Below are 16,787 nucleotides of genomic sequence, written 5' to 3'. Positions count from 1 at the left end.
TGTCTGTCTCTTGGAACTATAGTGCTTTGTTTTAAACTATCCATAGAATAATTTATTTCCCCTTCCAATACCCTCGAAGATTGTCATTGGTTAAAACATATATATATATAAAATAAAACATAGTCAAAAGCTCATCATCTCTTATCTGAGATTCTGTTCCTGTGGTGGTGTGTGATTGGGAACCAAAAAGATAAATCTAAAAGCTGCTTTCTTCCCCATTGTTTCAGAGCATCTTCACAGAGATGCATGCATGTATTGTTTCACTTCTCCACAAGCATGTAAACAAAACAAAAGCAAACATGAACAGTGATTTCACAACAGAGGAACAGGGAGAGGACTCTCAAAACAGTATCTGCAACCTCACCATTTCAGCTCTCGGCTATGGCCCCCAAGAAAATTCCTTGGTTTAATGTTGAATTGAAAAGGGAATAAAGGGAAAAGCAGAGAAGAGATTTGAGCATTCATGAAAAAGAGATAGTAAAGAGAAGACTTGGTAAAAGACTGATAATACATATCAGCCTTTTTGACAAACAGAAAAAGTTACAAGCTAAAAGCTCTAAAATATCTTTTTTGTGTATCAGGAAAGTCCTCATTGTTGTTATCCATTACAAATGAGCTACTCCATCAAACACAGAGATGAAGTATTTTGGCCATTATCAATAACAGGAGCAAAGAAGAAAATAGATTTCACAAGCATGATTGATTTCAATTAGATCAACAGTTACAACTGGACACAAATATTGGCCAATTATTTCTCTAAGAAAAGCAAAGAAGAGAGGGTGAAGAGCTAAAGACAGTGCATTGATACAAAGCTACATAATCTCTAATGATCATGTTCTACTACCTCAACACAATTTGTAAAATCCTTCTTTACTCCATGGAAAGAATTAAGAAAAACAAAGATGTCTCTATGCAGGTCTATTTCTCTTGTGGCCACCTTTGCCATCAGATTTCAAGGCACCACTAGAATCCCCCTCAGAAGAGGCGTCCATGGATTTGGTGAAGGAGGTAGAAAGATCAGCATAAAGGTCAACTACCCTCCTGATATTGTTGTTGAGCTCCCTTATCAAACCCACATTTCTGCTCAGGTTGTCAGGGATCTTGGATTCATGGTTCTGATTTATCTCATTAATGAGAAGCCTATTCTGATCCAAGATATTTTGGACCTGAACAAAGTTCTTTTGAAATGTCTGCAAGATCTTGCCATCTATCTGGGTACCATTGCCAAGTCCTGAGAATGTGTCACCCTCCATGGTATCTTTCCCTCTTTTGGAGTCAGAACTCTATCTAATCAAAACCAGTCCTGCATGAACAACAACCATAAAGAACGAAGAAAAATGAGAAAGAACAAAAGATGAGACAGTGCTTGTATGCATCTATTTTTTTTTTTTAATAAAGACCGTAATCATATTTTGTATATGGATTTATTTATTTATTCATCATCTATACATATAGATATATAGATGCACAATCCAAAACACCAGACAAATCATGAGAAACCTTGGAATTGTTTAAGACATTATTTTTTTGGCATATGAGACAAGAGCCTGTAGTAGAAATCATGACTTCCATGGGTTCCACCTTTTTACAGAGGGATCTGATAACAAATACTACCCAATTATTTACTATTGTTATTATTATTATTATTTATGATGAGATGTGAAAAGGCAGATCCCATTTCCATAAAAGGGAACCTCTTTTTTTATGTACTAAGAAAAATACCCACCCAAAACTCAGTTTCGAAGGAGAATCTCAAAGACCAAGAAAAAAAACAGTCAAGATGCAGAGAAGATGAAGCCATCTGGCTGTACTGTACTTACTATTACTACTGCAGATACAACATCATTAATTCTTACAACAGAATAAAAAAAAAAAAAACAAAATGTTGATAGCAAATCAAAATGGGATTTTCATTTTAAGGTAAAAGAAATAAATATTTCTAAAATGGGATTTACTTAAAATCCAGAAACATGTCTTAGATACACAAGGAAAGAACCAAAACTTGAAACTCAAACGTCCCAAGCTTTACATTACAAACTTGCAGCTGCGGAAGCTCAAATTCTAAGTGGAAAATGGAAAAATCCAACCTTTTTTTTAAAAAAAATATCCGAAACAACCTGGATAGCCTATGAACACCAGTCTTCGTAGAAAAAACAACAAAATAAATATATATTATCTATATTGGTTATAAGGCAGTGGAAAATTCGCAAAACAAAGAAACAAGATAGAGATCAGTTCTAGAAAGAAAATGAACCCATCAAACTAAATAACACAATTAAATCCAAGTAAAAACAAAATAGATTGTAGTGATAGAGGGAGTACCTTAATTATTTTATATTTTATCGTAACTCGTTGTTAGTGTGTGTGTGTGTGTGTGTGTGTGTAAAGGGAAGCGTATTGGTTGAATACCTTGAAAATCTGGGACATTATATCCTGGAAGAGAAGACAGAGATTGAAGACGAGGGATTCCCGAGGAAGAATGGAAAAGGATCGGCGGTTTTTTGGATTGATGAAATACAGGTTAGGTGTTGGTGTTTCTCATGAATTATGAGAAAATCTGTAGAGAGAGAAGGTGAGGGAGATTGTAGTTTTAGAAAGAGAAAGTGAAGATTTGACAGTCACGCTTGGACCCTCTCTTTCTCTCTATTTTGCAACTATTCGATTCTCTAAACTCCTAAATAATATTTCCACCTCTTAATTCCTTCTTCTTATTATTTCTGATTTGATTCACTGGGTACTGCTCCCATCTTTTGCTCAGATCCAAGACATGATTTCTCCAACTGTTTAATTATTGGGCACGTGGCATGTGCTTCTGGATACGTTGTCCATTAACAGAGACCCCACTTCTGGGATTTATCATCACCCCCTGCTGCCAACCCCTCTAACGGGGTTAATTTGGGTTATTTTTGTTTGGCAGATTATGTTTGGAAATATGATTAAAATTATATTTTTAAAAAAATTAAATATATTTTAAAAATTAGTTTTTTTATGTTTTAAAATTATTATGATGTGCTGATATTAAAAATTATTTTTAAAAAATAAAAAATATATTATTTTGATATATTTTCAAATGAAAAACACTTTGAAGTACAACCGCTATCACACTCCTAAACACCCCCTTAGAACATAAAACATAAAATTACATGTACGGAAAGTAGGGGTGTTCACGGTTCGGTTCGGTTCGGTTTAGACTAAAAAAACCAACCGAACCGAATTACAGTATTGTTGTAAAAAATTAACCGAACCGGACCAGAAACCGGTTCAAACCGAACTGGTCCGGTTAAATCTGGTTTTTTAAGGAAAAAACCGGGGAACCTAATCCCATGGGTTTTTTTGGTTTTTTTTTTTAATTGGCTTACGGTTTGGGAAGATTTAGCATGGCTAAGCTTTAAAATTGGCTTACGGTTTCAGTTAAATTAAGCTTTAAAATTTAAAGCAAGTTCAGCTTTTAAACATTTATAATGTTAAGCTAATTCACATGGCTAACTTTTAATATTAATTTACTAACTTTCAATATAAATTAAAATCTGGACATGAATTAGGACAGTAATTAAAATCCTACAGAGATGCAAATTAGCTGACTTTTAATATACTTCCCAAAGTGTTAAATCAATGCAATATGCAAGATGCATGATCAAATTTTAAAACCTCAAATTAAAAGTCTGTTCGCACTAGAAAAGTACAAGCGAATACATTAACAACCAACAATAAATTATCATAAACATCCGGCATAATTTGAACTTTGAAGAAAAAATTCCAGCAACACCAGCATCCAAAAATTCCAGCAAGGATAATGCTATAAAAAAACACTAGCAAATTAGCAACATATTATAGTTCAACTATTGAAAGAATTAAGTATGCAAAATTTTAAGGGAAATTAACAAGGTAAAGTAAATTAATTACCCAAAACAATTATATTCCAAGATTGCACCAAGCCACCAATACTACTTACAAACAATCAGTTGAGATTTTTAAACTTTCACCAAATTCTACAAAAACATAAATTAAAATGTTAGATTAAACATATGTAAATAAACAATATTATAAAATAACTAAATTTAAATTTGTAAGAGAAATTACCTAACTCAATCATCTCAGAATTTTCATTGCTTGCAGGTTACTGGGAAGCGAGAGCATCGATAAATAGGGAAGACCCTATTAAAGATCTCCACAATTTGCTTGCATAAATTGTTGAAAAGTGATTTTGCCATCAATTTCAATGCTCTTGCATTTGTTGTGACCTCCACACATGATTCCAAATAAACCAGCTACTTCGAAAATAAAGTCATCAGATCAAACAACTATCACACTAAGAAAGATCCAAAAAATGCCCACATCACTGACCCATCCATTCCTTTTCTTGAAGGGAAAAAAACACAAGCAAGCCACCCCATTTTGCTCTCTTCTGGAATCTGACAACTCCAAATTTGGAGCAGAGCAGTTCCAGGGCCTTTAATGCACTAAAATTACTGCTTAACAATGTTTACACAACTGGTAAATCCCAGTTATGAGTAAGGATTATTACTGTAAAAGAAAGAAGACACCATTGATGCTAAAATACTAAACATGCATCAGCCAAGAACAAAGAAGACTACCTTGAATCACCAAAATATAATTAAAATTTAAAGAATTCTTAATTTTAATAAAACAGAATGAAGTCATGAACATACTACTAGCAACCCAGAATTAATACAACAAAAAATAGATTGATATCAACACAAATCAACAGAGATCAGAGATCAACACAAATCAACACAAATGTTACAAGATGTAAAAACAGTAAAACTTCGAAAGATAACTTGATATCAACAGTCAACGCAAATCAACAGAAATCAACACAAAGCAATCAATAACTCGATATCAACACAAATCAACAAAAAGGAGAGAGAGCCGGGGAAAGGGGGCGAACCTGAAGAAAGATGCATAAACCCTAGCTGCAAGAGGATAGAAAAAGAAGCAGAGGTCAGAGATCTCTAATGGAACAAATGTTACAATTAAAACTTACAAGCACACGAAGGCCAGAATTAACACATGGATAAACAGTAAACTTTACCTCTTTGACTCTTTCTGTTGCAGGTGAAGAGAGACGCCAAGGGGTTTTGTTCGGGTTTTTTTTCGACTGCAAGTATACTAGATGGATGCGGAGATCTGGGTTATTTGCTTATTGATCAGCTAGAGAAGAGACAGATGCGGGGGCAAGAGGCAGAGAAGATGAAAATTAAAGGGGAAAGGAAGAAGGGTCTGGTGTGGGCGACGGCTGCAGAAGTAAATTTAGGTTTAGGTTTACACTTTACTGTACCATTTGCATTTAGTATTTATACTAGGTCGTTTCTGGCTTTATTTTTATGGGTAGTCGGTTCGGTTCACCGGTTTTGGTGGTGAAACCGAAACCGAACCGGAAAGATTTTTGGTTTTAGTGATCGGTTTAATCGGTTTTTCATCTCGGTTCGGTTTTCTTGGTTAATTTTTCATCGGTTTTCTCGGTTTTTTCGGTTATTCGGTTTTTTTAAACACCCCTAACGGAAAGTATTGGTAAAATAACATATTTTGTATTTATCACGATTTCAAAACATGATATTTAAAAAAGTCATGATTGATAAACATAGCATTGACAAATATCACATTTTATAAGTATGATATCTACCTAAACCATAAATTACCCTAAATTTACCCTTAAACCCTAAAAAATATTATCGATAAACCCCTAACACCCGCTTAGAACATAAAACATAAAATTACATGTACGGAAAGTATTGGTAAAATAACATATTTTGTATTTATCACGATTTCAAAACATGATATTTAAAAAAGTCATGATCGGTAAACATGGCATTGACAAATATCACGTTTTATAAGTATGATATCTACCTAAACCATAAATTACCCTAAATTTACCCTTAAACCCTAAAAAATATTACCGATAAACCCTAAACCACTAACCCATAAATGATAAAAAATAACTAACCATAAACACTTACACTCATTAACCGTGATTCAAACCTCAAACCCTAACACCATATATAATGTTATAATGTTACTTAACCATTAAAAACTAATATTGATTCATACCTTAAATACTAACCCTAACCCTAACCCCAACCCTAAAAAATCCCTAACCTCGTACCTTTAACCACAAAAACTAACCATAATACAAACCTTTTACCAAAAAATCTAACCTTAACTAATCCTAACTTAATCCAAACATCAAACACTAACCCCAAACCCCTAAGACTAAAATGTCAAATCTCTTGCTCATATGAAGTTAATGGTTGTTAAAACTTTAGATTAGGCTTCTTTTCTTATAAAATTAAACTTTGCATAAAAATTATATTTTTTGCAATGTTTCTTTTCTTATCATATATGTGGTTTTAAAGCCGCTACTAATCAAAATATATTTTGGATTTTTGGTGAATTACATAATAACTATAATCTTTATATTGTTTTCATTTCTTATAATTAATTTATTATCAAGCATTTTATAATCAAAATTTCTTTTGAATTTAGGGTGAATTGTATAATAATTGTAATTCTTTGAAAATATATTTTTATTTTTATTTTTTACCATTTAGGAAAAAAAAATGGAATGGATGACTCTCTAAATAAAAATGCATACCTCACATGCCTAAGTTTTTTGATGATTGGCCGCCTAGTTTGGGCTTGTACTGCCACGACCATCAGTGTTTAGCCTTTCCATTTTATTTCATTTTTTCTATTTAAATATTAATTAATACCCCATCCTAGTTCTTAATTTTTTTTAGTTTGACTTTATTTTTAAAGGGTAATTTATTTTTTAAAATGTTTTTTTAATTTCATAATGCTTGAAAAGATTGTTATAATTTGTCAGCAATTCATTTCCTCGTACATTTTATATAAATAAGTTATATTTTTATGACATATTTAAATATAAAAAAATCATTTGTAATTAACAACAAGAATTAAGCTCTAAGATAAATAAAATAAAATTTATAAAATAAAACAAAGAGTTAGTGTAAAATATGTGCACTTGCATCTCTTTTTTGCTTTCACTAGAAATATTAGCTTTTTAATTTAGTATTTAATTAACAACTCCTTTTCTAATTATCAATTAATAATTTTTTTAATTTATTTTATTATGTATAAACAACATCTTTCTATTTTTCTAATAATAAAATTCATGATACCCAAAAATAAATTTATAAAATAAAACAACGAGTTAGTGTAAAATACATGTACTTGGATCTCTCTTTTGCTTTAACTAGAAAGATTAGCCTTTTAAGTTAGTATTTAATTAACAACTTCTTTTATAATTATCAATTGATAATTTTTTTAATTTATTTTATTACATATAAACAACATCTTTCTATTTTTCTAATAATAAAATTCATGATACCAAAAAATGCATTCATAACACAATCACTTATTTTATTACATATCCATTAGAGAGCAAGTGATTCCTACACCACTTAGTTTCAAGGAAATAATCACGTTATTCTTTAAAAAAAAAAAAAACCAAAACAAAAGTTCAATAGTTTTATAGATATTAAACTTTCTTCCATGTATGCAAACAAATTACACATATATTGTCATTTTTTTATATGGAAAATATTTTGTGAACAAACAAGAGAGATTAGCGCCACATATTTCATTTTTTTCCGATAATTTGAAGATATATTATCAAGTCATAGAAAGATTTCTCATGATTACAAAGCAGAATGAATAGAAATAGTAGAATAAATAATATAAAAATATTATTAATTATTATTTTATTAACAAAAATTGAAAGAAGAGATGAATTTACTGATCAAGTATTCATGAATAGCTATTCATAATTCTTTTTTTTTAATTTAGTTTTTTTTATTTCTTCTATCAATATTAAGTTTATTATAAATTGAACTTTATAATTTTTTTTCAATTTATTTTATATGGGTATTTTCAATTTCATGACTTGGGTGGTGTGATTAACATGTTAGAATGATTAGCGTGTTTAGCAAGTTAGTCCGGGTTAACTCGAACTTTTTTTTGGATTTTTTTTAATTCAAATATATTTTAATTTCATCATTCTAATTCAAAATTGATCTTCTTAATTTATTTTGATTTACTTTTTATATGGTTATCTTGATCTTATGATTTATGTCGAGATTTGGTTGGTTAATTCAAGTAATTTGTTTTGTCCTTTTTTAATTGAATTTTCTTTCAACTTCATCCTTTTCACACTAGGTTTATTAAGAATTGGACCTTATAATTTATTTTAATTTAATTTTTATAGGGTTATCTAGGCCTCATGACCTAGGGTCATGAGTTTTGTAGGTTAACCCGAGTTGACTAGGGTATTTATTTTCTTTTTTATTTTTTTTTCAATTTCATCATTCGAAATTAGATTGATTGAGAATTAAGTTTCATTATTTATCTCGATTTGGCTTTTATAATGTTATCAAGGTCTTATGATCCGAGTTGGGGATTTGACAAGTTAGTCCGGTTTGACCCGAGTAAATTTAATACATTGCTATCTCAATATAAAAAAAAGGATGGCATCTTGAATTTTTTTTTTTAGTCAAACTAGATTTTTATCAGTCAGCTATATTGCTTTTAGACCCTCTAATTTGACTAGGTCACATCATGTCAACTCTCACAACGTTTAAAAAACATTTCTACTATAAAACACATTAGCAATGTCTGAATATTTTTTTCATGTTAAAAAAATATTTAATCTTATATGTAAAGTAGCACAAGTAAATGATCTATTACAAATCTAAATGGGAACGAGAATAAGGGATTAACAAACTTTGTAAATACATTAAAAAACAAGAAATATAAGTTTTTAAATTTTTAATTACCATATTGTGTTTTTTGGAAAAAAAATTATTCTATTAATAAAATAAATATCACTACCAGAAATTTGACAAATACAAATAGAAACACTAACAGAATTGTTTGGTTGGTAGATTGCGGTGACTTGTACCGACAGACTTTTCGATCGTTAAATCCATCAGTAAACACCGACGGAAACATCCTATCGGTATATAGTGAGGGAATTGCAGTGGAAAAAGAAGGAATAAAAATATTCATAAAAGTACGATGACGTATAACTTTTACCGATGTCTTTACTGACGGAATTAACTCAACGGTAAAGTTCGTTTGTAAATATACCGACAGAAATAATCCCTCGGTATATACCGATAGAATTACAGACAAAATTGCAGTGGGATTTAAAAAGGCAACTCGTATGGTGACATGGCATATTTTACCGACATAATGATCAATGGAATGCTCGATAGAATTATTCCAGTGGTAAATCCATCAGTAATATTTAATTTATGACCTGACGATCGACTCTCCTCTCACCTTCCCCCATTTCTCCTTCTTTTTTATGCATTTTTTCTGCAACAAACAGCCACCTCCCCCCCTCAATCTCAACATAATTTAACCTCTCATAACAGATTTGATCACCACAACACTCAGTTTGTTAGCATCCATGTTCTAATTCGAATTTTATTGAGGATTTTTCACCTTAAGTAAGCAAATCTACCCTTTTTTTATTTGAACACAATTTTTCAATGTTTTTTTTTTTTTGTATATTTATGTAGTATATGTATTTTGTCTGGGTGTTTACTTATTTTATAGTTTTTTTCTCATATAATTTTGTTATATGGATTTATGATTTGTACATGTTATGGTTTGTTTTAGATTTTGTAAAATTGTATTTGTTTGTAAATTGATGAAACTTATGTCGAATTTTTTACTTCAGTGTATTGTGACAAAATAAATAATGGTTTATTTAACGAGTTCATTTTATATTTTATCAATTTTTTTATTGTCGAGTTATAATTTTCAATAAATGTGTAGAAATTTGAATTTATATAGATATATAATTGATAATGAATTAGGAGAACTATTAAAATAGATTGAGCTGAACCGATATTTTTGCAAATTTATTTAGTTAACATAACTATTACATGTTGTCATCATTGTATAAATAGGTTTGATATAAGTAATAAATGATCGTTCATGGATGTATTGAGATTCACTCCAGGGGTTATGGAGGATGGGTTATTGTAATAGAGTGACAAAGTCTATGGATTTATTAATTACACACTATTTAATCTGAGAAATATTAGTGAAGGCGGTATTATATGTCCATGCAAGAATAAAAAATTTATCGATCCAGATGTTGTAATGATGCATCTTCTACAAAAAGAGTTCATAAAGAAATACATATGTTGGTATGCACACGGAGAACCATACGTTCCTCATGATACCATGGTAGAGATGATGGTTGGGTCAACTTCTAGTGTTAGCAACGTGCATGGAGTTGTAGATGACAATAGTAATTCTTAGAGGAATATAGTTATAGATGCGATGAGAATAAATCAGGGTCATGTTGGTCAATGTCCAATCGTAGATAAAGAACCTAATGCAGACGTGACCAGGTTTTCTGATTTTTTGAAAGATTTTGATGAGCTATTATGAAATGGTTGCACAAATCACAGTAAATTATTGACAGTTGCGCATGCGTTCACCATCAAGTCAGATAATAGGTTGAGTGAGGTCGGTTATGACATAATTATCGAATGAGCGAGACTCATTTTACTTGAAGGGAAATGGCTGAAATAGAAATTCTACGTTGAAACCATAAAATTAACATGTGTCTAAACTTCTGCAATTTATACTACCTTGAAAATACAGAGTTGACTGAGTGCATAACATGTTGGCATTCTCGTTGTAAACCTAGAACTGGCATGGGAATGACTCTTGTCCCACATAAAAAACTTAGATACTTCCCACTGATACCTAGATTATAGAGGTTATTCATGCCAAAGACTACTAAGCACATGACATGGCACCAATCACTTGATGCGGTGGATAGAGTGATGGTGCACCCTTCTGATAGCGAAGTCTGGAAACACTTTAACAGTGAGCATTCTTAGTTTTCAGTGGAATAAAAAAACGTGCGTCTTGGGTTATATACAAATAGATTCAATCCATTCGGGTCATTTGCTACTCCTTATTCTTGTTGGTCAGTGATACTCACAATTTATAACTTACCACCAGGGATGTGTATGAGGCCAAAGTTTATTTATTTTTATCTATTGCCATACCAGACCTAATAGTCTAGGTTGGAATATAGATGTTTTATCTTCAACCATTAATTGATGAGTTAAAGCAGTTGAGGTCATCTGAGGCTTTGATTTATGATGTATCAAGAAAATAAATTTTTCTAATGAAAGAAGCTTTGATGTGGACAATCAATGATTTTCTTACTTATATAATGGTTTTTGGTTAGAGCACGCATGAAAAACTATCATATCAATACTGTATGGAAAATAACAAGGTATTCACGTTAACACATAGTGGTAAAACGTTTTTTTTTTTTACTGTCATCAGCGGTTCTTGCTAATAGATCACAAGTATAGAAAGAACAAGAAGGACTTCTTTGTTGGTAGAGTTGAAAGGGATGCTGCAACACCGCTTCATTTAGGTGAGGTATTGTATGACGTGGTGTCAAAGTACGAAGATATTGTGTTTGGTTTTCAATCTGTTAAGCAGAAGTTTCTTGGTTTTATTTTGACTCACAATTGGATTAAACGAAGTATTTTTTTAGACCTTTCTTATTGAAAGACCAATCTCCTCCGCCATAACCTTGATATTATGCACATAAAAAAGAACGTGTTTAAGAATATTCTCAACACGATTATAGACGTGAAGAGGAAGAAAAAGGACAACATCAAGGTTAGAATGGATATAACTTTGTTTTGTCACAATAAAGATATGAAGTTCGTTTATATTGGGTCATGGGTCGCAAATTCCAAAGCCAGCTTCGCCTTAGACAAGAATGCATAATTACTTGTTTACTAATGATTTAAAAGTTTATGTTTTCTTGATGGACATGCCTCGAACATATCAATGTTGATGAATTTGAAGGATTGTAAATTGTATGGAATGAATAACTATGAATGCTATGTGTTTATGCAAACACTCATTCCATTAGCTTACAAGGATTTATTGTCAAAAGGAATATGAGATACACTCATGGAGATCAATCATTTCTTTAGAGATATATGCTCTAACAAGTTGTTGACACAATACATGGAGAGGTTTGAAACAAATATTATCCAAACAATATGCAAACTTGAGATGATATTCCCTCCATTATTTTTTGAATTGATAGAGCATTTACCCATACATTTACCGTTTAAGTCAAAAGTTGAAGGCCCAGTCCAATATAGATGGATGTATCCATTCGAGAGGTTAAAGATTACACATGCATCGTAATTAAATTTTTTTTTGTCTTTCTTTATATAATTCAAAACATTCATTTAATTCCATGCAAGTACTTGTTCATTCTTAAAATAAAAGTTAAAAAACAAGACACATGTTGAGGTTTCAATATGCAAGGCTTATATTGTTGAAAAGATCTCAACATTTATCTCATACTATTTCGAGCCTCAATTGAGAATAAAAATCAATCGTGTTCTAAGGCGTGACGATGGTAGGGAAGTGTCTTCGAGTGAGGACTTGTCAATATTCTCATATCTTAGACGACCCATACCAAAAAATATTATGAGGAAAAGATATTTGTCTGAAATAGAATTCAAAAAATCACATAATTATATGTTATTTAACTGCGATGAACTGAGACCTTTTATTCAGTAAGTATAATACTTAATGTGTCATTATTCCTCATAAGCAACATCATCAATATTTATTGTCCTAAGACTCACAGCTAACTGAATATCAAATCTTTCAATTACAAGATGAATATTTTTCCACGTGATTCAGAACATATGTAAGTACTATTTAATTATTATTATCTCTCGGGATACTTAATTTCATTACACATTTCTTGTTAACTGTTCATGGTTGTACTTCATGTACCAGGTTTATCAATTGAGAAGGAATGCTAGTGTTACTTTGTCTTTATTAAGTCTTGGTCTTGAAAAAAAAGGTCTACAATGAGTATTTCATCAATGTACATGTGTTTTATTTTGAAGAATATAGGCATGGTAGAGAGACATATAACAATGGGGTTTGTGTTAAGTGATCGACTTCTAATGAGTTTAAAGTTGACTATTATAAGAAGTTATAAAAAGTAATTGAATTGCAATATCATAGCGAACATAATATAGTTTTTTTATTCAAATAATATTGGTATAACGCCACTGATAGATGAATCAAAGTAGATCTCCATCATGGTTTGGTCAAAATCAATTCAAAGGCTAGACTTTGCAACGTCGACATTGTCTTTGTTTTTGTCAAGCAATGCCAACAAGTTTATTACACATACACTCCTTCCTTTAAAAAGAATCTTTCAAGAGTAGATTGGTTATTCATAGTGAAAACCAAACCCAGGGGTCTAGTCGGGAGTGTTCAGGATAGAAACGATGAATTAACTGCGGGAGATGATGTCTTTCAACTTGGTGAGTTAGTTGCTCCATATCAAGTTGCTTTGTCTAATGACTTAGAACAAAATTCAAATTTTTGCATCACCAATAATATTTTTGTTGATGTTGATGTTGATGCTGAGAAATTGAATGATATTTTGAGCAGCAGATATACACATGTCGATGAAGATGATGATAGCGACGGAATCAACATAGAAAATTGTGATGGAGATGAGGACGGGTCAATTGATGAAGAAGAAGACAATTCTGATTAATTTGCACAACACAAATTTGTAATGTCATAAATTATAATGTAATATTTATAGATGAAATTCACTTCAATGTGATGATAATGATGTTAATATATTATTGAATGATAAGGAAATATTTATTTTATTATTGTGATATGAACTGATGTTATTGTGTTATGTGTGCAACTATGAATTTAAGTATTTGAAAGATTGATAGATCGATAATACAAATACAATCTGACATTAGACATTGTTTTACACCAATGAAAACACTAACGGAATGTGTTCATCGGTATATTTCAGTGGTGATAAGGATTGTTCCCCTTCTCCATGACACTATTCATGGTGTTAATTACACATGGATACTCGATGAAATGTTTCCGTCGGTATATTCTAGTAGTGATGAGAATTGTTTATTTTTCAAGGCGCTATTCACTTCTCAATGCGCTGGTAATTAATTTTTTTTTACCGATTGAGTCACCGACTGAATGAGAATTCCAATACGCTGACAATTAATGCTCTTTTTTACCGTGGTAGACATTCCCTAACAGAATGAGAATTCCAAGCATTGGTAATTAATGCTTTTTTTTTTTTACTGTTGATTGTTTACTCTTGTACCAACGTAATCACTGACAGAATGAAAAGTCATTGGTAATATTTTGAGGGGTTTATGAAATTTTTCGGTGTGAATTGAAATTTCAACTTGACTTCACAAACATAATCACTGATGAAAATTTTTAATATTTAATATTTCGTCGAGAATTCTATCGGTAAAACCTAATATAAAATATCACGAGCACAATAGACAAGACTTCATCTTCTTCTTTCATCCTCTTTCTTTTTCTCTCTTTTTCTTCATTCTCTAATTTTTGTTCACGACCCAAGCTGAAATCAAGCATCATCTTCTCTTCTCATCCCAAGGTATGTTATCTTTCTTGTTTTTTCTTCTTATTTTTCTATTTTTCTGGGTTTTTTTTAAGAATCCCTTTTCATTTATTTTGTTTTTTTTTAATTCTTAGCCAACACTAAGCACGCCATAAAGGTAAAAAATTTTCATATTTCATTCCTCTTTCTTCTTTATTTGTGTTTTTTTTTTTGCATTTTTTTGTCATTATTTTTGTTCAATTTTGTGTTGAATTTTAGTTGTTATTTAAATAATTTTTTAATTATTTTGAAGAATTTTAGTTTTTTTTCCAATTTTATTGTTCAATTTCAATTAAATGTGTAAGATTAATTTTAATTATTATTTTGAATTTTGTTAATTTAGATTAATTTTTTGTAAATTCAGGATTAAATATATTACCACTTAGAAAATGAGAATTTTTTAGCGAAATTGAATTATTCTAATTTGTTGGAAGAAATTGAATAAAATCAACTGGTTTGTGGCATGTATGTTGTGTATTTTTCAGGTTTAAAATTATAGGTAGCCTTCTCATATAAGGGAGGTGCTATCGATTTTTTTAAATAGAAATTGTTTAATTTTTCCCGTTAATTTGTGTAGATGCATAAAGAAAATTTTATTGCATGTCGTGAATACAAGATCGATGGTAGTTCTTTTATCAGCGATGCTGACGACCACGAGTTATTAGGTGTCAATCAAGAACAAGCACCCGAGGCACAAGCATCAGCTCACGCTGCGAGGTCATCGATTGTGATGCCGTAACGAGATTCATTTACCTACAAGTATGAGGCCTAGTGGAAGGGCGACCTTTCAATATAACTTTGATTTTCTTTCACAACGATGACATGTTTAATAATTTTTTTAAAAATAATTTTATTTAACGAATGCAATTTCAGGTTTACAAACATTAAGGCTACAGGAACAATAACATCGGTCTTTAAATCGTCGATGGAAATTTCATTGTTTCAATGGAGCCAGGTTTCCAAATATCCTTAATGGAAACCGCAAATCGATGCATGGTTTTCAAGGTTTAAGGTTAGTATTAACTGAAATATTTTTTTTATTATGTTAATTTGGTTAGTTTATTGAAATTACTAAAATTTTCCTTTTATAAATTTTTACTGCAAGGGAAAATTTGAATGGGAGAGAGCTGATGATAATATTACAAGGAGGGTTTGAGAGAATCACGTTGCAACTAGGTAAGATCGAAATCCAGATAATTGTTTTATTCCAAATATTAAAATTTTATTTTTCATTTACTAATAGATTAGTAACATATAGGTTGTGTGATTTTTCATGTGAGAGAAAGCGAGCTTCCAGCCTGGAATGACATGGCGATTTGAATGGATTTTAGACCACCATATATCTCAGAAGCTATATAAGCGGACTGCATTCAACACATGACGTCCACTCGTTTCACTCAATAGTCATAGTCTGGTGCGGAGAACCGCACCAGCGTGTTCACGGTTTCATTACCACGCACACCAACGGCTCCATTCCATTTGTTTCGCTTGCAAAATGGATGGTAAGATATTTTTATTACTTCCATTTTTTTATTTTTTATTTTTTAAAAAATATATTTAACTGATAATATTTTTATCTTGTAGGCTATGGTTCTTGGATGCGAGCCAAGACCAATTGAGCTTTTTGTTGAAATGCATATGCGGAGTTATGACCACCAAAAAGAGGTGCTACAGTTCGTGGATAGCCGAACTCAATACTTTGTGTTACGTTGGTTTTCAACCATTTATTGTACCAAGTTATAATTTCATTCAATTTGATGAATTTATTTTTTCTTTCCATGATACATATAACAACCTCTTGAAGAAGAGATACGAGGACAATCCTTTGACCCATTCGGACCTTAATCCAGATTTGTGGTTGGAGGCAGGATCATCCGGTGGACCCAATAGAAATTGGGTGTATGGACTTTCTAATACTACGACCGAGAACTTATAGATGACTCGTAATGTTTTTACCGTTGGATGCTCGCAATCGGTTCTGAGCACTCAACTCCTGAGTTCGAGGCGATATTAGACCAACGAGTACAAGATTGGACAACCCATCTTAATGAAAAATATGAATGATTCACTACGGATTATGAAGAACTCTGTCGAGTAGTAATAGAGATAAGATCACACATGAGGAGTCCATGTGCTCTTCCTTATTAGCCCCACGGTCACGGCAACAACCAGCCTGGCCCCACGGTCCCGGTGACAACCAGCCTGGCCCCACGATCCCGGCGACAACCAGCCTGCTCCTCCTCCTCCAGCACTG

At 31.5% G+C, this 16,787-nt stretch overlaps 1 protein-coding gene across 2 annotated transcripts; it reads right to left on the bottom strand.

Moving 5' to 3' along the window:
• Nucleotides 1-685: 685 nt before the first annotated feature.
• Nucleotides 686-2,723, bottom strand: LOC18100356 (protein ELF4-LIKE 3). 2 transcript variants are annotated; one of them, XM_024602968.2, is made up of 2 exons: nt 2,323-2,723; nt 686-1,303 (listed from the first exon to the last, which is right to left on the bottom strand). In XM_024602968.2, exon 2 carries the CDS (start codon nt 1,251-1,253, stop codon nt 909-911), a length of 345 nt encoding a protein of 114 aa, XP_024458736.1. In that variant the 5' UTR covers nt 1,254-1,303; nt 2,323-2,723; the 3' UTR covers nt 686-908. The 2 variants fall into 2 exon arrangements, with proteins under 2 accessions (XP_024458736.1, XP_006381644.1); XM_006381582.3 differs by having other exon boundaries at nt 2,410-2,718.
• Between the last annotated feature and the right edge of the window lie 14,064 nt (nt 2,724-16,787).

Source organism: Populus trichocarpa, chromosome 6, assembly GCF_000002775.5.
Source record: "Populus trichocarpa isolate Nisqually-1 chromosome 6, P.trichocarpa_v4.1, whole genome shotgun sequence".
NCBI classification, from domain to species: Eukaryota; Viridiplantae; Streptophyta; class Magnoliopsida; order Malpighiales; family Salicaceae; genus Populus; species Populus trichocarpa.
Note: the sequence above shows the minus strand (reverse complement) of the source record. Positions and strands in the feature narration are given on the sequence as shown.